Source organism: Xenopus laevis, chromosome 3L (assembly GCF_017654675.1).
Source record: "Xenopus laevis strain J_2021 chromosome 3L, Xenopus_laevis_v10.1, whole genome shotgun sequence".
Taxonomy (NCBI): Eukaryota; Metazoa; Chordata; class Amphibia; order Anura; family Pipidae; genus Xenopus; species Xenopus laevis.
In genome coordinates, this window is record NC_054375.1 from 96,047,815 (window position 1) to 96,073,025 (window position 25,211).

The following is a 25,211-nucleotide window of genomic DNA, read 5'->3' on the forward strand; positions in this document are numbered from 1 at the left end:
GTCTTACATTGTTAAAAGTAACCAACTCCTCTTCTGTGAATGGGTGCTGAAAAATGTATTGATTTCAATATAATAATATGGAGTCAGTCCTACTTTATAAGTACAGTTAGCAATTTCCTCATTTGTGTGCTGCAAAGCTCTTGTTTTTGTAAAATACAATTTGCTTCAAGGAACAATATAAGTTTTAGCCAGCACTGATATTTAAGATGGCACTCGTTGCTATGGTTAGAACTGACTGATGTTGCCACTAGAGACATGCAGTTTATACCGACAGTGTGATAAAACTGATTTTTTTTTTCCCAGCACTACAGTCAACAGAAGAAAATATTTTGAATGTGCATAAGGTGCTGGTGCATATTCCTTACATTTAAGGAACAATTTCAGCATTCATTTAATTTGTACTGACAGAAACGAGATGGCTACTCACAGGATCATTTTATAAAACTTTGTGTGACATGCTTCACCGCTGTCAATGAAGAACCAATTACCATTACAGGTAGAAGACGTACCTTGAATTGATTCTAGTTTTTAGCTTTTTGGCTTTTTTCTTATTTTTTTGCTTCTCCTCTCCATCTTTTATAGGCTCCAAGGGAACAGCTGTTTCCATCAGAATATCAACAATGTATTTTTTCAAGGACAAATGCTCCTGAGAAAATATAAAAATGAAAGATTTATTTTTTAAATTACAGAGCAAGGGTTCTTTTTTCTACTATTAAAAACGTTTTAGTACCTTGATGCACACAACTTATAGAACTAAAAAAAATATAGTGGGAGTTACCTATTCCCACTTTTTTTTCCAGTTTTTTGTTTACCAAACTAAACTAAGGCAATACAGTCTGTTTGAACCTTCCTAGGATGTAACCTGTAACATTAAGGACTTGCTGTGCTCTTCTGTTGCTGAGTATCCTCAACAGCTGTTAATGATAGGGCTACTGTTTCCTACATAAAAAGCTTATGTTCCATAATAAGTTAGACAGAAGAAATTCTGGGAAGGAAGCCCACAATCTCTCCTAAAATTTCTAAAAAGTTTTTACTCCTGAAAGGTCAATTTGACCCACATAGAATAAATGTTCTATGATCCCTTTGTTGAGCAAAGCCAACAAAGGGAATATTTAACGCTAACTAAAGTCCTGCAAATGAGGATTTACAGATATGAAATCAATGATCTGAAATGCTTATCATTTCAAACTCTGTACCTTAAGGTTACATATATTTGTGCAAAATAATTTTGCTAACTAAATAAGCAAGTGCAAGGTATGTAATTATTACTGCTGGAAAAAAATCAGTTTAATTCATTATTTTAATAGAAACAGTGGTATACGTTTTAAATGGTGTTGCCATATTTTGAAGCTTTCTAAAGTGCATCTAAATATATATTCATTTTTGTTTGGCAAAGCTTCTTCTATAAGATATAGCCAGCTTATACACATATAGGATCTATTATCAGGAATGCTTGGGACCCGGGGTTTTCCAGATAAGGGCTCTTTCTGCATACATTAAGTTTGTTAAAAAATAATTTAAGCATTGAATAAACCCAATAGCATTGTTTTGCAACTTATATGGATTCATTAGCTGAATCGGGATGAAGTATAAGATACTGCTTTATTATTACAGAAAAAAAGAAAATAATTTCTAAAAATTGTCATTATTTGCTTAAAAATTACTATATGAAAGAGGATCTTTCTGTAATTTAAGCTTTCTGAATAATGGGTTTCTGGACAAGGGATCCATACGTGTACAGGCATGGGATCCCTTATTTCAGAAAACTATTATCCAGAAAGGTCCAAATTACGATTGGCCATCTCCCATAGACTCCATTTTATCCAAATAATCCAAATTTTTAAAATTGATTTTTTTTTTCTCTGTAATAATAAAACATTTCCTTGTACTTGATCCCAACTAAGATATAATTAATCCTTATTAGAGGAAAATCCAGCCTATTGGGTTTATTAAATGTTTACATGATTTTCTAGTAGGCTTAAGGTTTGAAGATCCAAATTACAGAAAGATGTTATCTGGAAAACCCCAGGTCCCGGGCATTCTGGATAACAGGTCCCATACCTGTATTACAAGGTATAATATTAAAAGCAGAGGTAGGACCAAGGTAAATACAAATTTTACTAAATAGTTGCCAAAATATGCAAAATAACGGCAAAATACAACATTAAACTTAGAGTTAGAATAGTCTTTAATATCCCCTTATAAAAATAGGGAATAACTATTCTAACATCCAACCCTCGCTGGATATAAGAACATTTAAATGGGTGTATCTCTACCTTTTCTCAGACGTCTTGAATTTCAGAAAAGGGAAGGCTGCACTAATCCCAAACGTTATGTTTAAAACTCATTAAAAGACAACAAAGGGAATATCAGAAATCCTAAAAATGAATTGTCATTCATAAAAAAAATAGAGATCAAAGTGGGGGCTTAGCACTGTGTCTGAAATGAGTGTGAATTGAGAACCATATTAAGTGACATTACTCTTTCACAAACATCACTTTTATTATTCTGTATAATTGTGTTATTAAACTATATAAAATATTGTTGTTATTGATAGAACATATATTCCTACATAATACATTTACTTTGCAAAAGCAGAAATGTAGGAATTATTATATTACAACAACGAGAGGGTCAGAAAGTAACTAAGAGATGGGGTTTAAGCTACATGTAACACAGCAGATCTCTGTTGTCTCAATGGCCATATAGGCTCTTAGCCTCCATACTGGCTATGCATGTTTTAACTATCTTGAAAACACATGTACTTATCATGGGATTGTACTGGGTTTAAGACAATTTGGACACTTAAAGCAACAGACGCAACTGAATTGGAATTCAGATTTATTTCTTGCTCAAGGTCCCTATGATCCTATGATCTGGTCACTGGTAAAATAATGAAAAGTCAGAATATCTCAACACTAGAGTGTGTATAGGCACTTTAATGTTGACATTGTGCAATGAGCAACTGCTAATATTTATATCAAGCTTTGGTATTAACAAAACATAATCTCTAAGGTTTTTCTTATAAGATTAGTGCAATTGGTGAATCTTTTATCTTAATGTTTTAAAACAAAATTGAGTTTTTAATGATTTATTGAGTAATTCCAATGCCCTCATGACATTAACACGATCACAGACTTGTCTAGTTCTTTTACTACAAACTAATATAAGCCATTATTATAATCATGTGAGAAGTGTTAAAAAAGAAATACTTTGACATGAGAAAAAAAATGCAGGCAAAAATATAGATTTGAAGGCCCTCTATGAGAGAGGTGACAATGTATACACCTCCCAACATTTGAGAAAGGAAAAGTGGGACAAAAACTTGTGCCGAGCTGCAAATTTCATTTTATGGTCGCTCCAATGGAGAGAGTTATAGAGCCAAGATTTAGTCTTTGAAAACCAGCATGAACAATAGAGGTGACCAAGTAAAAGAATATTCTCGTGTTCTTCCTTAATATTAGCAGCATAAGTACTGATAAAATATAGAATATAAAAAAATCAGACTAGTGAACACTTGCCAGATAGTTTAAGAAAATTAATTTGCAGTCTGCCTACTTATACAGAAAGATCCCTGTAAATAGCTTATGTAAACACATTTCAGTTGGAAGTTTCAAAGACACAACCTGACCTCTTTAAATATTATTTACATTTAGTTCCCAAGGTAATGGGATTGAAAATATTGTCCTGTACAGTCATAAATTACTATTGCAGCTGTGTTTATGAGCTGCTAGCAAGTATCCTGTTTATATTTTGCACTGATTATTGAAATAATGCATGAAGATTTATTGGTTGGAAAGAAACGTTTATATGTGTCTGATGCCAAGTTATCTATGGTTTTACAACAGATAATCAGCTGTATTTGTTATTATAAATTAACAGGTTTGGACTGGCCTGCCAGTAAACCGGGAAAAAAACAGGTTGGCCCCAATCTTGGTAGGCCTAAAGATCTAAGCAGCATGCTGATGACTGAAGTGACTCAGGACAATGCACACTGTGTATACATTCCGAGGCATTTGTTTTGGTTCTGCAAGTAGTCTGGCAATAGGACTACTATATCACAATAGCCTTTGATATTGTCTGTCCAAAAAATCATCCAAGCCATTCTTAAAGGCACTAACTGAATCAGCCATCACAACATCACCCGGCAGTGCATTCCACAACCTCACTGTCCTGACCGTGAAGAACCCCCTACTGCTTCAAATGAAAGTTCTTTTCTTCTAGTCTAAAGGTGTGGCCTCTGGTACGGTGATCCTCTTTATGGGTAAAAAGGTTCCCTGCTATTTGTCTATAAGGTCCTCTAATGTACTTGTAAAGTGTATTCATGTCCCCTTCCAAGCGCCTTTTTTCCCCAGAGAAAACAACCCCAACCTTGACAGTCTACCCTCATAATTTAAGTCTTCCGTCCCTCTAACCAGTTTAGTTGCACGTCTCTGCACTCTCTCCAGCTAATTTATATCCAAAACTGCACTGCATACTCCAGATGAGGCCTCACCAGGGACCTATGTTTTCATCCCTTGAGTTAATGCCCTTTTTATGCAAGACAGAACTTTATTTGCTTTAGTAGCCACAGAATGACACTGCCCAGAATTAGACAACTTGTTATCTACAAAAACCCCAAGATCCTTTTTATTTAAGGAAACTCCCAACACACTGCCATTTAGTGTATAACTTGCATTTATATTATTTTTGCCAAAATGCCTAACCTTGCATTTATCAACATTGAACCTCATTTTCCAGTTTGCTGCCCAGTTTCCCAACTTAGACAAATCACTCTGCAAAGTGGCAGCATCCTGCATGGAACCTATAGTTCTGCACAATTTAGTATCATCTGAAAAAATAGAAACAGTACTTTCAATGCCCACCTCCAGGTCATTAATAAACAAGTTGAAAAGCAAGGGACCTAGTACAGAGCCCTGCGGTACTCCACTAACAACACTGGTCCAATTAGTCTATATTTTAGCCAGTTCTCTATCCAGGTACAAATACTATGTTCCAGGCCAACATTCCTTAATTTAACCAGTAACCTTTTGTGTGGCACTGTATCAAATGCTTTAGCAAAGTCTAAGTAAATCACATCCACTGCCATCCCAGAATCGAGGTCCCTGCTTACCTTCTCATAAAAAGAAATTAAGTTAGTCTGGCAAGATCTATTACGCATAAAACCATGCTGGCATACACTCATAGTAAAACCATGCTAATGCCCTATCCCTTTCTATTCCTGGGATGTAAACAGCAGGGATCAGTGTCGGACTGGGACACCAGGGGCCCATCCAAAAACTTTGACCAGGGGCCCACCAATTAATCTTAGACCAGGGCCCACTCTTCCTCTCCTTTCTTCCTCTCCTCACTCAACCTCTATTATCCTAGTTCCTTTTCTTTATATACTATACTCTATTTTTCCAACTATTTAGCCTCTTTGCTCTCATAAAAATAGGCAATGGCCATGAAATAGGTCAAATGTTTAGCAGCATGAGGGTCCACTGACACCTGGGCCCACCGGGACTTTTCCTGGTATCCCGGTGGGCCAGTCCGACACTGGCAGGGATAGAGAGGTTTGGCGTGTTTTGTGCTTGCTCTATACCGGTCTGCCAATCTGTGAGAGCAATACTCTGCTGTAAATGCGTATCCACCATATTTTTCTGTATTCTCACACAAAAAAAACTAACAAACAAAACCAAAATGCCCACATAGCATTTGTCCAGGACCTGTCATTGTGGAAGCTGCCAAACTAGTTGCTTCGATATATATCTATATCAAATGTTTACCACAGGACTGAATTTTTCTAGTCTAGAAGGCAAATCATTTTCAAAACTATTCTAGGCTACGCCATTAACTTCTCCATCACCAATGATACCATATCAGATTCTCTAATGGGCCATTGGTATCCCAGTATATAAGAAAACAATAACATTATGTTTTGTTTTTTTCGTTTTTTTTCTTAGACTACTATGTTCACCATCCAAAAAGAGATCTAAGGAAAGTAAACAACCTACAATTGACAAAAGGGAAATTGTTTTGTTTTGTTTTTTTTGCTATACAACAGTGGTTATCAGAAAATTCTTGCTTTTAACTAACATATGAGTCAATTACCTCTCCTCTGCCATAACAGGAGCTAAGCGGTAGCATCCCATCTATACTGTATGAAATGAACAACAACTGGTAGAATATGGGTTAACAGCCATAAAAATGTGTTCATGCAGTTCACTTAGAAAATAATTTATTACAGCTAAGGGCAGCAATACAAAGTGTGCCAGTGGGACAAATGTGCACGAGTCAAGTGTTTGAGGTCAGAGTTGCTGCTGTGCAAGTTCACAGGAGAGGCATATATTATCAGCTAGACATCATGTGTGTGAGGTCATGGGAGAAGTGTATGTTATAAATAGGACATTCTGGATGGCATCTAATAATTGTGAGTACATACATTCACTGACTAAGCTTAGAATTGAAGGAAAGGGAAATGTTATTTGAAATATATGTTGTATAAATAACAGAATAATTCGGAACAATGTTGGCAAAAAGGTACCTACTGCCCCCATTTGTTCATCCAAAATGTGCCCTCCTTATTGTATAGAGCACATTTTTTGCATTATCCCTCATTATTCTCCCCTGCTCCCAGATAACCATGAATATTTTGTTATGCATAATTGTCTGCTATACTATCTAACATACTAACTTGATATTTAAGTTATCAGGGTCCCCAAGAGCCATGAGAGGGCCATGATTGTCAAATGTTCCCTTGCATTAAAGGATAGCTATTGGGGAAGCCGAGTACATTCCCAACAATGCTCAGTTAAAAGCAGCTACTCTGGTGGGCAAATGAATAGTACTAAAATTGCTTGACTTCTTGAAATTACAAAATTCTCTAGTCCATATTTTTAATCATCTACCCAAACATTGCAGGAGTTTCATTTAACCAATATAAATAAGTTTATTGAGAAACTCACATTAAAAAGGGGTGGACTACACTTTGGAGAAGATCCTAAAACTAGACAAACCCTGTAAAACACCAGAGGGGTAATTTACAAGAATCCTGCATACAAGTGCAGTGGTGGACTACACTTTGGAGAAGAGCCTAAAACTAGACAAACCCTGTAAAACACCAGAGGGGCAATTTACAAGGATCCTGCATTCAGGTGCTAGAGAAAGTGCTCAAAACAACAAGATCTTGCTCTCTTCTCTGCAGCTGATGCCCAGGAGCTCTTCAGAGTCCTCAATAATGTATTCATGCAGAAAGTGCAGGTCCTTTTATTCCAAAAAGCTCTCACCCACAGGTAGGACAAAAACTGTGAAAAACATAGTGGCTTGCACCTGTTTTTTTGCCCTTTGCACCTTGGCTGCCACTGATAAATGACCCTATTTAGTTTCTAAGTTATCTTTTTCAGCCCTCAGGCAAAGGAATTTGCTCAAATAATTGTCTAACGCCAGTTGAAGCCAAATAGATGATAAAAAAATATATCAACCCATTTGGCTGCAGTTTAGAATATTCATATATTTAGTTTGTAAGCACTATTGAGCCCTCTTGTACTGATCAGTTTTTCTATGTAATCTGTATGTTCACTTTATCTAACCATCTATTGCACAGTGATGAGGAATATGTTGTTGTTTTATAAATACATAACAACAATATCTATTACTAATGCACAGTAACATATCAGTTGTTTAGGACCATTATTAAACCATTACTTTCAAAATGTTAAAATATATGATTAAATACTTTATTCTGAAACATCTAAAGGTTTTGGCAAACACTTATTTCACAGAAGATTGAGCATATACCGTTGTCCTTGTCGATTGCAGCATGGAATAATAGCAATAATTTAGGCTTGTGCTGAACATTCTTTTTGCTTATTGATTTAATTAGACATATTTTCTTTTTGTACTAATCAAGGCAAAATCTGAAACAGAGTAAAGTAAACATGGTGCAATAAACAAAAAGTTTTTAACTATTCCTGGGTGCCTTGGAGCACAAAGAAGATTATGACTGGGTCTAGGCAAATCCCATTTGATTGCAGAGTGCTGTATAGAATTACAACTAAAGTAAATTCAAAACAAATCACCAGCCCACGGAGAAGGCCTCTGTATAAACAAACCCCCCATCGTATTTAATGATGTAATGTTGAAAAAATACTTTAAGACTCTACAGCAGATAAGAGAGACCTAGCTAAAATAATCATAATATGTCAGAAGTATCTGAAAATGCTTTTTTTGTTTATAATCAATAAAAAAAAGAATTTAAAAAATGTAAGTGGCAAAATGTAGGTGTTCCTTAAATCCCCCTTTGTGTGTAGTAAGGGATCAGGGCTGTATTACCCCTATCACTTGTGCACTTAAAGAATGGCAGACTGCCAATCTCTAGGATGTTGCTTCACTTTCTTCCTTTACTAATCCACAAACACACATTCATAATTTAATCACAGCCTTTCAACCAGCAGGCATTGCTAAAATATGATACAAAGGGACAGGTGACTGAACAAAAAAAAATTTACAAGTACTGCCATGCCAAATCTATGTGATCTGATACGGAGCACATTCATGACAAATTCAGATGAATAAAATATTTTTCCATATTAATAAACCTATGCATTGAACAATAATGGCAATCTTCAGAACTGTAAACAACAACACTGAAGTGGTAATTGTCTGAATTGGTATACTGAAGTTTCCCACAATAAGATCACAATATCCTTGGATATTATGCTTGTTTAAGAAAACCAAGTTCAAACCATTCTTAAAGGAGAAATAAAGCTTAGTTAAAAAAGTAGGCTATAAATTTTGTACATTATTTTTTGGGTTTCTGTACCAACCCAAGGCAACCACAGCCTTTTAGCAGGGAAGATCTGTGCCCCCCCCAAAGATGCCCCAGTAGCTCCCAGTCTTCTTTTCTGATGATGTACTGCACATGCTCTGTGTTGCTGTCAGTTACTGAGCTTAGGGACAGAATAAAAATATACTGTGCATATAGAATATAAATGTCATGACACAAGGCTGATTAGTAATTCACATTATCAGTATATGGCAGCTGTGAAACCAGTGCAAATAGCATGAGAATGATCGCATTTTCTGCTTGATAATTTGCGAGAACGCCTAAACTTAGCTTCTTAACAGCTGCTCAGAGCGCACTAAGCATGTGAGTGTCACTGATACTTCTAACAGAATCCAAGATGGGGAGCTCCTGTGACAACTGTGGAGGCCTGGATCATTAATGTTATAGAGATGCTGAACCTAGGCTGATGTAGTAAGTTCGGTATATAAAATATAGCATTTTTGTATAATCATTTTTAGGGTTTAGTTCTCATTTATTTATAGAATCTGCCACCATTCACCAACCAGCAAAGCATTCTACAACCTTACTGCCTTCACTAAGCGAGACCTTACCACTGACCTCTAAACAGGCAAATTTATGTTTTCATTCCTTGAGTTAATGCTTATTTGCTTTAGTAGCCACATAATGACTAATTACACAGCTTGCTTTACACTTCTCAATTCCTTCTCAATTAAGGATACCCCAAACACATTTATGTTATTTCAACACCAGGGGCTAGGAGACGATTTAAGAGGGGGGGGGGGGACATTGTTTAATATGTAATAATTCAAGGCAGAGACACCTGGTACAAAAACATGTGTGCCCCTAAAGTTGCAGTGCCAGCTCAGAAGCGTTGTCTGTCTAGTTCCAGCACTAGGACTAAGTAGTTGTGGCCGGTCCTATGCCTTCCAACCACCTGGTGGCTCAGCCAAGCAGCAGCTGAAATGTAGGCTAAAGAAATGAAGACCTAAGCTACATCACTGTAAGTTATAGAGGCCTTCTGTAGATTGCCATTAGCTACCCTTTAAACAGCAACATTATGTATGAGAAAAAAATGTTGACAAAAAAAAGTGTAACTGGGCAATCAGTACTGGAAGTTTTAGCACAGGCCTGGACTTTTCTCTTGCAGTATGCATATCATTTACCAAATGGCTAGAGAGATGGGAAAGCAAAAGAAATAATTATAGCAGTCAAAGAAATCACCAGAAATATAGAAATTCAATGATGGAATTTTGAGATTTGCACAAAAGGACAACTGCTGTTGCAGAACTCTAAAATAGGCAAACAAAACAGAACTCAGACTTTATAAGGAAAAAAACAATAGAGTACTGTAATTGAACCTAAAACATATGTCGCATGGTTGTATATTGGCCTGAAAAAGTGTTCCAGGTGCCCTTTTAAATGATATTACATTTGCCTACTTATATAACTGGAAGTTTGATTTTCAAAAGGGGAGTGTATAACTGTCAGAATTAATTGAGCTACAAAGCAGGTCACAGATGGGGCATCGTGGGATGGATATTACTTGCCAGTGACCTTATTTACACTTGGAAACAAGAGAATAATCATATCCGTGTTAAGGTGCAGAAACTGTTAACGGCTTTATATATTATGGTGCCCAAGGGTGTCTGTATCCCCAAATATTTTTAACTCTAAAAGAATCATTTAAAGTGCTTATCTGGCTTCAGGTTTCATGAAAAGCAGTCTTTAAAATATGATTGCACCCTCTCTGGCCCAAGCATCCAAGTACTCATCAACCTAAGAACAAAAAACTAGCAACCAAGAAATAATCACTATGAATATAGTATATCATTTATTTTGCCATCTTGGAATTCTTGGTGTGTATGTATTTCCTCTGGGTTCTCTGCTTTCCACCCACACCTAACAATCTAACATAGTGATAGGGACTGATAAGTGGATACCATGAAAATAAGAAAAAAGTGTTAAATGTGCCACATGGGCACACTTATTGCCTGTGTCTTATTGTCTGTGTTTTGTTGCCCTCGCAGCAGCAGCAGACATACAGTACATCAGAGAGGAATCTGAAAGTTAGGGATGCACTGAATCCAGGATTCAGTTTGGGGTTCAGCCAGGATTCAGCCTTTTTCAGCAGGATTTGGCCAAATATTATTATAGGGACCCCAGAATGTTGAGTATGCAATAGAATATAGGTTTTATTATCAGCACACCCCTAAAAAAGCTTGACCTAGGTTCCTAAGGTAAAGAGCAGATTTTCAATATCAATGCCACAGGTATATATGGAAAAACAAGAGTAAATTTGTGTAGAAGATGCACAGCTACAAATTTATCTGCTCGACAGCAAGTGTATAAAGCTGGCCATGGATGCAAAGAAATGAATATTCTTATGATTTTTGGATCGTGTGTGTGGAGTGTCCTTTCATTTTTAGTACCATGGCAATCACTTGTTCAGTTGGTCGAACAGGTTAAAAGATTTATATCGGCTACTGATAATATCGCCGCATGTATTGCTTATCTCAGGATATCAGTGGGTGACTGTCACTGCTATATGTCGGACATAACTTTCATAAGATTGATGTTGGTCAATTCATGGCCAGAACATGATTTGTTATTTTTCCTACGAATTGTAATCAGAATGTTTAATGGCAGATCGTTAATCTGAAACAAACGAGCAAACTAAAATCTGCACATCTATGACCAATTAGTGTGGGAATCCCAAATCCTTAGGATCTCTAGATCATAGACTATAAACAAAAGTACAGTTGACCAAATACATACATTTTGTTTCAAAGTGTCTTGAGATCTGGGTGGTTGCTTGGCAGAGCCCTTAAATAATATAATAGTTTAGGGAGCACAGTCTTTTTGATAGCCCAGATCCTCCTGATCCATGACACATGGTATTTACCCCATTTTGCATTAGTGTTTTTTTTCTGCACCTAACTACTCATCACTTTTCAGTAAAGTCTAGAAGCATCGATGGGCAGACAACTTCAAAATAAACGTAAAGAAAACATTTTGTCCACAAGAGAAGAGCTTTTAATGTTGCACAGTCCACATTGGAATACAGTAAAAAAATACATTAAAGGGGAATTAAAGTCTAAAATAGAATAAGGCTAGAAATGCTGTATTTTGTATACTAAACATAAACATGAACTTACTGCACCACAAGTCTAATAAAACAAATGATTTATGCTTTCAAAGTTGGCCACAGGGGGTCAACATCTTTGCAAGACCAAGACTGTGCTCATGCTCAGTGTGGTGTGGGCAGTTTAGGGATCGTCATAAATTATCAAAACAGCACAAGTCAAATATTATCTGCCAGAAGCAGATACAGCAAGACTGATTAATAATCATAATATGCAGACTACACTGGGTCCTGTGTTGTCATGTAATCTAATGTGGATTTTGTAGTTTTTGTATTGTTTAATACAAACTTTCTCCAACTCTCCAGAACCAGTGGCTACAGCAAATAAATTCTCCAAATAGAATCCCAGTTTATCTGTTTAAATCCGGTTCCATGATCTTTGTCCCTGCAGCTGGAGTTGGAAACAGTAAAGCCAGAAATATAATCCAATAGAAATCTCTACACATTCGCCAAATGCGCTACAGGGAAACAAACAAAGCTTCTTGAGTTCTGCATGGCTGGGAAGTAAGGTGTGGGCTCCCCCTGCTGTTCATAAGTATGATTGTTTCCCTGCCCAGCAGTTAGGGACCGTCTGACAATTCCTATCCACAGCAGTGAATGAAGGGAGAATTTCACTGCATTCAGTCAGGTTTATTTTAAAAACAGTATACCTTTTTTAATTAAAGTATAATGGAAATAGGTTTCTTTTTCATTAAAGAGTTAAAATGGGATTTTATTTTTTTGCCTTTACATGCCCTTTAAAAGCTCCTCTTGGGAGTTCTTCTCTTAAGGACAAACGCATTTTTTAATGGTTTTTACTCCAGTCCTCCAGAAAATTATTTTTATTTTTTAAAGTGAAGCTTAAAGAGTATAATGTCAAAAATGTCTGCATGCTCATCAAGTTCTTTGTTGGGTAAATTTAATGTGGTCATGCAGCCTAGGCTTTACATGGCGTGCATTTTGTGCCGAAAATGTTATAGACCGTATGGGGAGCAAAATTGTTCAAGAAAGAATAAAATTACAGCAAGACTGAGTTTCAGACAGAACTGCAAATCAATCACCACATGATTAGACTATATATTTCAAACTCTAGATATATAATGTGTTGGGACTCTAATAGAACTAACCATAGAAACGCATAGATGGTACCCTGATAGCAGCATTAGTTATTACCCTGAAGTAGCAGCATTAGTTATGATACCTGGAGGAGAGCAATAGCAACTCGGCTAATTTCAGCATGCTGTAAAAGTAATTTATTCAATTATCTTTTATAGCGTGAACGGTGATTTAATCATATTATCATAAATGAAGTTTAGAACCCTCTGACACTTTAAAGACAAACTGTTAAAGGCACAAATAGAAACATTTTGTTTTTATAACATTAAGCTACTAGAATGTAATTCTTAATAATTAAGTGTACAAATTACATCTTGTTTGCACTTTCTTGCTGACCTACATGGGTCACATAGTTACACACAACTATAAAAACTACAAGTCTCTTCCAAAAGCACATATATAGCTTAGTTTAACCTGACTGACCACTTATTTCTCACAGATAGTGATATGTATATAATGCAGGCTGGGGTAATTTCGGTGCAACAAGACTGATAATATGTATGCTGTGAAGGCTGGCTCCCAATGCTGACTCCAGACTTAATCTAGCTTCTATCTGCAAAAGGCTGAAAACCCCAGCTGCAAATGTAAACGGATACAATTTTATTCACAGAACTGCAGTACTTGAAATTCTACACTGAAAACCACTCACGTGTCTATGATTCCTTACAGCATACAAGTTCTTAAATATCTATAAACTGGGAATTTGGCTAAGTCTGTATATTTTCTCACAAAATAGCCTGTATTTTAGAAACTTACCTGAACCTGTATTTCCTCTCACACAAAAATGTATTATAAGAAGTCTGAACAAACTGGTATACTTTGGCTCCATTTTGCAAATGCTCTCAAACAAAAAACAGCATTGTAGTAACTCTGAATAAAAGAAATGCTCTGCCTCATGTTAGATATTTCCTTAATCCTTCAGGGAAAAACTGCCTTCTTATATCTGTTATCTTTAACATCTATTAATGACATTGGCATCAAGCACGATGTGTGTTATCATTCTGAACAGGAAAAATCAGAAGCAATGCTTTGGCTCAGTCTGTGTAAATTCTCACAGAATTGGGCTTCCTCTCTATATACAGAGCCACTACTTATTCTTTTTATCCTTTAGGGCAGGCACTTTAAACTGGTGTTTTGGCAGCGTTTTTCCTTTTTTATGGTCTCTAAAAACAGCGATACTCAAAGATTCCATGCTCACATTGACAATCTAGATTAAAAGTTTAAAACTAATACAGAAAGACAGACAATGCAAAGACAAAGGAAAAGCAGGTAGATACAGCTGGATCCTTTACTCAGAATGATCACCCCAATCCTAGCTTGTAACCTATGACCAGATTTGACCACTCTTGATCTATTCAGATTTCACCACAACCCCAAACACCAAGATGGCTACATTCGAAGAACCAGAATGTTGGTAAAACAACCTATAAGAATTAACCCTTGATATTTCACCAACTTCCCTTTTATTTCTGAGAGGGAAACATCGCAAGTTCAACCTGACATTACTGTTTCACAAGAATCAATATAACTTCTTATTTCCTAATTATTTAACAATATGTGTACTTTTTGATAAAGAAAAACACTTCTGTTATATATATGTGTCATTAACTATATCAGATTTATTTTGGTGTGTTACAACATTATTTCATGTTACTCGATCCTCATGGAATCCATTCTGGTACTCACCACTTCCTCGTCGGATAGTTCTCTGCCTTGGATGCTGCTGTTTTCTCTCACTGCTAGTTGGTGTTTTTTTCCTTTTATGTGGCTGAAGAGATAAACTTCAGAGGAAATCTGCAAAGAAAAGTTTATAGTATGCTTCATAATCATTATAGGATCACAATGAGCCCACCCACCCGTGGCACATGTTTTGTAGACATCAGCCATTTCATAGACGCTGAATTTAAATTAGCTTTTCAAAGAATGATGTTAAGGTTTGATGAACTAACAGGAGATATGATATTGTATTAAAAACATTATTTAATACCTTACATGTAAATTAAATCAGTTACTTTACTTTTCTGAATTTTCCATTTTTGTATTTAAATTGTTAAAATGAAATGCCTTAGATGCTTACTATATGCAATGCATAGCCAAATATATGCTCCATACAGGCAGCAGTTTAAACAAGTAAAAAAACTCAGTTTTTGTTTATTTTTATACCTCCCAAATCATGCAATTTAGGCAAGTGTCATACTACAATTACATCACAGAGTGCGGGTAGACTTGTAAAGACATGTTGCCCATTGTTTTAATTAGGAAATAGGTATTTTTCTTCATGCACTAAATAGGGCAAACTTTGAAATTAAAAGTAAAGCCACATTATTCCTTTTCAGATTAGCACACTCAAAACAAATCCCACTAGAGACCCTCTGTATAATGAGATGCCATTTATGCCAAAGGCTGCAGTGGGGAGGGGGGGGGGTTGTTCATACAGGAGATGTCTCAGTGCACTGGTGATTTGTCACTTTGTATACCACATTAATATAGGCCCACTCTAGACTCTACTTGTGAACACAGAACGTCATATGTCATTTACTTGCTGGGGAAAAGAAAAATGCAAAATGAGATTGATAGCTGAAAATAAGCGATTGATGCACAGACTATTTCATATGAAGAATTAATTTGTAACCATGCTTACATAAATGCAAAGCATCCTGGTAAGTTAACTAACAATAGTTGTTTTTTTATTTTAACTTTCTCAAAGTATACCTAGGTAGCCAATTTTCATTTACAATGGTGTAACTACAGCTCTTTCATGGAAGTGTGGTTTAACACAAAGTGAATGTTTAGATGCAAGCAATCTAACACTTTGAGTAAACAAAGAAACTGATGAGGTAAAAAGCTGCCAAATGTTAATAAATCTGGAGCCAAGATAGAGTTAAGAAATCAAAAACTGCTAGATCTCAAAGTAAAACCTGTTGAATGCAATAATTGACCAGAGCTAGACGACCATTTGTGATTTAAGATGAAGAAACTGTCTACAATACGCACCGTGACACAGCATAAAGTGCACTGTTTTTTGCGCTCGTATGGGGTGAGTTTGGGTGCATCATCTGTGTTTGCATGTCTGCCACTACTGAGCTCTGCTGCTTTCTCCTTCCTTTGCTCAATCTGCTCCAGGTGTCTCCGAACACTTTCGTCGTGCTAAAAGGAAACAGGAGATATCCACCAAAAACTATTTTTTTGCACAGTGACAGAAAATTGTAATTGCTACTAAAAGCAGTATTTGTCCGGCTGTTTATATTCTCTACACCCCGTCTATGATTCCTGAAACAATGTAGCAGAATACAGTTTATTAACTGACCCAAAGAAGAACAGACTTCTGCTACATCGCTTCAGCAGTCAATAGGCAACAGAAAGTGATAGCTTTCAATAGCAATCACATTTCCCTATAACGTGTAACTTTAAAGGGGTTGCTCACCTTCCAACACATTTCTTAGTTCAGTTGTTTTCAGATTGTACTTTCATTTATCTATTTGTGACAGTTTTTCTAATATTGAAGAATAAATTTTAAACAAATACATTTTTCACCTTCCTATGTCTTCCTTAGGGTTAGTCCACCCGAGGAGATTCGGGGAGATTTTGTCGCCTGGTGACTAATCGCCTCGTCTTCTGAGCGACAATCTCCCCGAACTGCCTCAGCGTGTTTTCCCATAGGCTACAATGAAAAGTCGCCTGCGCTAAAGCACACGCGCCAGTGAGTTTTCAATAGTCGCCCAAACACTATACACTACATACAATTCATGATATAAGGTAAAGAAATCTGTGCATTCTGAATGACGATTGAGTAATAATAAATAGACACATTCTTTTAGGCTTAAATACATCTTTAAAGGGGACCTGTTGCCCTAAGAAATAATTCCAAATTACTTTTTATCATGTTAGTGGAGCAAAATAAAACTTAATTTTACTACATTTATTATTTAAATGTTGTTTCCTTCAGTCTTGGAATTAGACAATCACAGCAAGCAGGCAGGAGCTATTTTGTGGACACTGTTATTAAGACAAGTTGTGTATCGTCCCAAAATCTTGTTTATGTCTAAGGCATAGAGGTGGGGCAGATAATATCTGAATGACAGCTCAGATATTAAAACACCTTTATAAGAGGTATGGATGCTTTAATGAAGAAAACAATTTGTTTGTGAAACTTTTATGGAAAAAATAATACTGTGCAGATATCTAAAAGGAAAATTATTAAGACTTGTATTTAAGTTTTTCAAATAGTCTTCAAAAGTCCCTGGAATGTTAACTCTATTGCTCTAACTATTTTGGTTTGCATGTAGTATAGCTGATTACATTGCAAGATCAATGGACAGAGATTATTTCTTCGTGCATGATTGTGTCCAGGAGTTTAATTTAGAACAGAACATCCCCATCCAGTATCCTATTTTCCTTCATTACATTTGTTGTCTAATTCTGTAAACCATTTCATAAACATTATTATCAAAGGGAATGTATCTTGTTTTCAAGACAAAAGTATTTATTTTTTAATCTGTAATGTTCTAAAAGTCATAACGCGCTACTGTGCTTGCTTGAAATTAATTTCTGAGATTACCTGTTAATGAAATCTGTTTGTGATTCCAAAGTGCTGTTGGTAACCTTAAGATTTGTTTGTACATAGATAGGAAACTGGCTAAAGGATTGTGTAAATGTGGTTGTCAATGTTACATTCTTTACTTGGAGTAGGGTTCTTAGTGGGGTCACAGGGTCTTGTATTGGGGCCACTTTTATTTAACTTTTTCATCAATGATTTAGGAGAGGGTATTGTAAGTAATGAATCAGTGTTTGCAATGTTTGGAACCTTTTTTTTTTTTTTACAACCAAATGAGCTCATGTCAAAAAGGGGGTTATATTTCCCCTTTAATGATTTCCAGTGGCAGCATTTACTAAAACTGTCTAGTGTAGAAACTGTTTTATTCAACTGCTAGTGCAATAGCCCTAGCAAAGACAGATTGCTTCCCCAAAATATGTAGCTAGTGCCCCTTCTCTGTAATCATAAACATAAGACCCTTCTCAAGATATAAAAGGGGAATTGTGGCTCTGCGAAGGAAGCCGTATTTGAAAGGTCATGTGCTAATCCGCTGTCTAACATTGCTAATTGAGTCTAACCCCAGGATGCAGTGAAGCAGTAACACAGGAGTCTGCTGGAGAGAGCTCTGCACACAGACACTTAGAGATAGCATCTAGAAACGGGGATATTGGCCTGAGGCACATGTATCATAAAGTGAAGGGTTGTGTAAGCTTCAAATCTTCAGTGGTTTCTCTAGTGCAGCACTGATGTGTCCTGTCCTTTTTTTTAGCAAGCTAGGTGGGCTGAATATTGCTTATCTGCTATCAATATCTGCCTTTTTAATCTGTAAAATTTGGTAAGGGAATAGTTTCTCCAGTAAAAAAATGTACACAGAATGACTGCAGGCATTCATTTGAGCAGTGGCATAACTAGATGTTACTGGGCCACATAGCAAATTCAAATTAGGGCCCAAAAATATTGATAAATGGGCAAATTCTACTAAGATATATTAAACTTGCTCATTAGTTAGGGCCTAACTGGGTCCCCTACAATATTTGCCCCCCTACAATATTTGGCAGGGTCTGCTTCCTCTCTAGTTACACCCCTGCATTTGAGCCTAAATGGAAAACATAATGAAATGTAACTATTTCAACTCCAAGCAATGCTTTGATTTTCGTAACCTTATAACTCGCTCTTGACAATGTGGTGGTGACCATTAAATAAAGAGTATTTTTCCACCCACCTTAAGTTGTATCTTCTTTTGGAGCTCCTCCATTGCTTCCTGCTGAGCTGCCGTCAAAGCTGCCAATCTCTCTTCTCTGTCCCTTTAATAGTTATATATGCATTCACTAATAAAGCATTCACGTAGGTATAAGCATTTACAAACACTGGCAACATAACTATTTTAAAGTTAACATCACACAATATTTTCCAAATTGGGAAAAGTCAATTTGGTGTGGTTGAGTGCAATCTTGTGTCTGAAAATTGTAGATCACATTAAACACTAAAATTCTCCTTATCTAAATGAGCCCTAAGACAAATCGCAGGTGCATAAATCAGTGTTGCATAAAACACAGATGTAATTGTATAAAAGATCTATCTTACTCACTGTCTGAACTGGGAATATCATGTGTTAGCACTTATCTGAATAATGTACTATACTCCTTTCTAAATGCTCCGATGAATACTACAAAACATTGTCCTCATCATAAAAAAAAAAGTTCAATTGCCATCAGATGTAAAACTGAAATTTGGTGTGACTGTACATAAACATTTTGAATATTTTAAAAATATGTATTGTTTGTGTCTTTATCTACAAACGAATACATTTGTCTGGATTGCCTTACGTGTTGACTGGTTTGTGGCTTCAAGTCTTACTAAACTGTTTATTTTAATACTGGTCTAACAGCAGCCAGCCAAGTGGAAATACGATATCAATTAAATTGAATCAGCTACAGCAATTATGCACTGAAATAGAAGGGATATTAAACTTTTCAACAATGGTAGAGCATGTCTGGGGTAATATTTTGGGTAATGGTAGAGCAAGCCTGGGGTAATATTTCCTAAGAAAACTACTTCAGTCATTGGCAAATGAAGGCCCTTTGCATGTTACTTAACTACATTAAAAAGTATACTTCAGCTGAACATAGATCTTGGATATATGAATAATGCTACTGCATGCCCATCTATGTACCCATTTTTCAAAAATGTAAATATAGAGATGTAAAAAAAAAAAAAGTTGGTTTTATGTTGGTGAACATAAGTAGCATGCGCACTAGAATCGAGGCATAGGTTGACTTCTAGTGTGCATGCTCCTGGTCAGTAATCAGCTCCAGAGAACCAAGGACCAGAACTGAAATACGCAGATATAGTGCTCACCAACAGAGCTGCACAACTTTGTTGTCAACGTTTGAGAAACGTCCTCTTAGCAGGACTAAAACTTTGACAAAAAATAAAAAATATTTCCCTCATTCATAAGTTCCGGGAGTAATATATATGTGCAATAAAGTATTTTATTGTGTGCACAAAAACGTTTGGCTGGATCACCAGCCTTACTCAAAGCGAAACAAAGAAACAGAACCCAGCTTAAATACAATGTTTGGCAGGAACCCAAAGTGACGTGTAGACAAGAGTGACGTATTACCCGCACAGTATACAGTGCAGATTATTATAACAAATACATAAACTATATGTACTGGTGTTTTTAATGACCGTTGCCCTTACTGTTCTAAAGCTCCTTGATGTGACAATATAGCATTCTGCTATAGACTCAACAAATCCTTCACAATGGGATGTGATAGTTTCTCCAACAAACTTTGTTACAATAAAGAAAAACAAACCATAGAATATGTGCGCAAAGATCAGTAAATTACCTAGCTCTTTCCCTAGCTGCATCCTCTCGAGCCCGCTCTTTTTCTTGTCGTTGCATTTCTATACGAGCTTCTTGCTCTTTTCTTTTCATTAATAACTCTTCAACACGTGCCTGCCGTTCAGCTTCCAAGGCTCTTTTGCGTTCCTAATAATAAAATGTAAATGTCTACATTTGTAGATTTCCAATTATGACTAAAAACAGCTCTTGTAAAATTTCACCTTGATTTTAAAATGTTGTTAGCTTTAGTGATGTAAATATAAATAATGGAAATCCTGACTTACAATCCTCAACATAAGGATATAAAGGACCACTTTAGTAGTAGTTGGCAGTAGGAATACCATGAAGTACACTACTCCAGGTAAATTTAAAAAAATATTCCAGAAGCCCTTTTCCCAAAAAGCTACAATATATTTCATACTATACCTGTACAGCTTCATCCCTTGCTTGTTTCTCTTCCTGTCTCTGCTGTCTTTCTTCTTGCAGTTCATTCAGCCGTTGCTCATATTCTTTAAGCTTTGCAAGTACATCATGCCGCTTGTTCTGAGCTTCCAGGGTATTGATGAAAGCGATTTCATTTACCTGAAACACAAAGGTGCAACATTTCAAAATCACATTTTTTCGGCAAGCTTCTTTACTTACTGTTAATGCATCCCTATATGATGTACAGATGTACAGATTTATATTTACTTACAGCATGTGACAAAGCAAAAGAAAAAAATAGAACAACATATCCGAATATAAGACTAATAAACTGGCACAGCTGACTCCTTGACAATTGGAAGGAATTCACAAAACTGTTAGTAAAGATGACTATACATTGAAACTAGTGGATCTTTCCCCGATACAATGATCAGATCACAATGTCAGGGATACTGTCTGTCGGGGCAAGAACTGCATCAACGAGCCGATGTGGTCATTGGCCCAATAGGATTTTGAAACCAGTCCAATCAAAATCTGTCCGATTTTTCGACCAGATATTGGTCAGATGGTTCTAAAGAGTGCCCCACACAAACAGACAGATAACTGTATAATTTCCCTTTCTTGAAGAAAACTGCAATGCCACACATGTGCAAAAAGACTTTTAAAAGCAACCCCAGGCCCGGATTTTGGGCTTGGGCACTCCTAAGCCACCGGATCCTAGTGCCGGTGCCACAAATCTGGACCTAAACAGCCCTTGTATCGTTAGTGATAATTATTGTGCAGATGCCACATGACTCTTTTAGGGTAGAGACACGCAAATATTCGGTGAGATTTAGTCGCCCAACGACAAATCACCTCTTCTTTGGGTGACTAATCTGCCCAAAAAGCCTTTCCTCACGAGGAAACTTTGGGCGAATTTGGAAAACGGAGAGCTTTGAGTGCCAACCTGCCAGTGATTTCGATTCTAGCAATTAGTAGCCCAAAGAAAAGGCGATTTGTCGCCGGGCGACTAAATCTCCCCGAATCTTCATGTGTCTCTGCCCTAAGAATATCCCAAATTTAATTCTCCAAAAAAGAGGAGACCCTCATTTGCAAATTCAATTTAGAACTTTATCTAAAGCTGGACATAGATGCAAAGATCCAATCGTACGATCGGACTTTCCCATCTCCCGACCCGCCGCTAACCATTCAGATCAAAGTCTTACCAGTCAGATTAGTTAAAGAACAGATCAGCAATGTTCTGCCCCTGACAGCAATCGTACGATATCTATGTCCAACCAAAGCTAGTGACAGTCTCCCACTGAAAATCGTACGATCGGCAATACACGCAGAGATATTATCGGCAGCCGACAGAAATTTTCTAACCTGTCCGATCGACCAAACGACCAATCTCCGCCAGACGAAAAATGTCGGGACTATCCACACAAGTTCCGAAAATCGTATGAATCCTCGATTCGTACGATCAGATCTTTGCGTCTATGGCCAGCTTAAGTCTGTTCTATCAGACTGCACTAACTATTATGTTGAGGGGTCTTACCATCACTTTATAAGGGAACTATTGGATTTTGGCATCCATTAAAGTTATCCAAGGTTAATCTTTAATTATTGCAATTTAAAGTGGTAGTTCACTTTAACTTTGTACCTTTGACATAATGTAGACAGCATCATTCTAAGGCATTTGCAATTAGTCTTCATTTTTTATTTTTCATGTTCTTGAATTATTTACATTTCTGCTTTGCAACTGGAATTTCAACTGAAACCTAGTTGTTAATGGCTTAATTACCTAACAAGTTTGGAAGTCAGAATTGAAGATGAATAGAGGAGGAGCAGAAATGAAAGATAAGCAATTAAAAATAACAATAACACAAAAGTGAACCCTGACAGCTGATTGGTTAACTGATTGCCAGGGCCAGTGACCTCAGTAATCAGGTACAGTCTGGAAATAGGCAGAATAGGAATGTGAATACTTAAAACATACTAAAATAATGAAGAGGATAAGTCAAGCACTAACATACTGAAAGGTGTTAAAAAGTAAAAATGATTTACAAGTTTGCAATCACACTTTCGAGATGAAGCCTGCAAAGGAATCAGTCAATACCAAGTAAGATGTCGGCATTTAAATATATTTAAAAAAAAAAATTAAGACTAATTGCAAAAAAACCTAGACACACTGTATCCTTACAAAAGAATGATTTGTACAACATTGATGAATAGAAGCTAAGATTCAGTGTGGATATATTAAAGTTTTTGAACATTTTCATTTGCTAATGTGCTCGCTGATTAAAAGGGAAGCAAAATAATTAGGTCACTTATTCACGGAAATTAAAATAATAAGGCAAATCACATATGGACACAATCTAGAAATCATAGCACAAAAAATGGAAACATCACTCAATGCTAAGGTTAGTAAATCTTAGTATAATTAGCAAGGGTGATACATTGTAAGTAAGCACAACTATTAAAAAACCCAGATAAAACTACATAAATGAAGACATTGCACTGGCAACCAAATGTGTTAGGTCAATGGCTAATTTAATCTACAAAAGATTCCTGGTCAACGTGAAACCTGGTCAACCTGAGCAAATGTATACAAAGTTAGTCTAAACATCATTCTAATGCACTCTGCATCAACATGATGGTATCCATTAATAGAATCCAGCTATCAGCACTGTCACTATAGACAAGGTTCAAACGGACAGCTGACCTATTAGTTGTTTGCCTTCCTGTGGATCATCACTGAAGGAATTTTGTAAGGGTCGGCACTAAATTATCCAACCTTACTTACTAAAATGGCACAGATTCTGCATCAGGTCTCCTCGCCGTTTGCCCTCGGTTATTGACACAGAATATATATATATATATATATATATATATATATATATATATATATATATATATATATATATATGTGCTACAGAGCACTTAGCTTGCTATTATAAACTTCTATAGCTATAAGTTCCTCCAGGGTCACAAATATAAAACTTTCAAGCTTACACAAGTTGTACTCAACATAATTACACAGTAAATACTACCAGCTTTGTAACGTATATACTAGTTCTGAGAAACTACATACTGACACACAGGAAGCACATCAATATTCCCAGCAACCATCACACACATGCATAAGGAAACCAGAGAAGTGAGGCAAACAAACTTACTTTCTAAAACTTACCATTTTGCATAACAGTAAAATAGTAGAAACAGTAAATGGAAAGTAATTGAAGTATTATGGTACACTGTTATATTTGATGGTATCTTACCTTTGCTTCCTCTACCTGAGCCTTTTTCACTATAGCCTGTAACTGTACCTCCCTCTTAAACTCAGCATGTAGCAGTTTTTCATCCATCATTTTGCGTTTCTGCTCAAATAACCCCTCCTTCCATTTTCGTACATCTTTTTCCTGCAAATAAAAGATAAACATAGTCATACTTCGGTATGGATAACAACTAATGTTAAGCAGATTCCATTTTTAACTTTTAAGCATTTCCCTAATAAACACTGTGCCTAACTCATGACAATGCCTTTTTTTTTTAATAAACTTTATTTTTGAATTTTCAAAATTTAAATGCAGTTATTACATTTGACATAGATGATTATTACACTCAACCTCCCAGTTATACAGTTCTTATTGTAAACAGTCATCATAGATCATTACTGTATATAGTAGTAATTAACATAACATTTTTTAAAAAATACATAAAAACAAGGATTTGCAGATTGTGAACAAAATCTGGGATTCTGATTCATCAAGGTTATCCCATAAATATATTGTTTCTTGGGCACTCATTGATTTTAGTGGTCAGGGGGGAAACAATAGTTCCAGTTGCCTCATATCTCATCGATTTTAGGCATCCATCTGTTACATAGGGCCCCAAGATATTCCATATTTACCTCCTCTATTTTAACCTTTAACTTCCTTTCCTGCGGGGGAGCCTTTTGTTTACATTTTTGACAAAGCAGCCTTCTGGCCGCCGACAGAATATGATTCATTAATTTCCTGGCTGCCTTTGTGAAATTAATCTTAGGTTTCCCCAAAAGAAGGGTCCATGGCTCTCTTTGCATGGTGGTTTGTAGAACTTTTTGGAAAAGCTTTCTCACAATTTCCCAGTAGGGTACAATCTTGGGACAATCCCAAAAAATATGTGACAATGTCCCCAGTTGCCCACAATCCCGCCAACATCTATCCGAAACTGATGGGTATATTCTATGGAGTTCTTAATATTGGACACAGATGGAAGATTTCTTAGCATTATGCCATATACCTTCCCAACTCTTATAGCTTATCTCTGCTGGGAACTTATCTTCCCAATATACTATACATTTATAATGTGGGAAGTTATCTTTGGGTAACTGTATCAATAAATCATAGATATTAGATAC

The 25,211-nt window shown here is 36.3% G+C and overlaps 1 protein-coding gene across 1 annotated transcript in view; it reads right to left on the reverse strand.

Moving 5' to 3' along the window:
• Window positions 1-551: 551 nt before the first annotated feature.
• scaper.L (S-phase cyclin A-associated protein in the ER L homeolog) overlaps window positions 552-25,211 on the reverse strand; it is a gene marked incomplete at its 5' end in the record, with an annotated part of 87,154 nt that continues 62,494 nt past the window's right edge. The window contains 8 exon segments of the mRNA NM_001095860.1: window positions 552-646; window positions 14,712-14,774; window positions 14,776-14,819; window positions 16,020-16,172; window positions 18,782-18,863; window positions 20,412-20,554; window positions 20,834-20,989; window positions 24,091-24,231. Of these exon segments, the coding sequence (NP_001089329.1) occupies window positions 14,765-14,774; window positions 14,776-14,819; window positions 16,020-16,172; window positions 18,782-18,863; window positions 20,412-20,554; window positions 20,834-20,989; window positions 24,091-24,231 (729 nt within the window). The 3' untranslated portion in view covers window positions 552-646; window positions 14,712-14,764.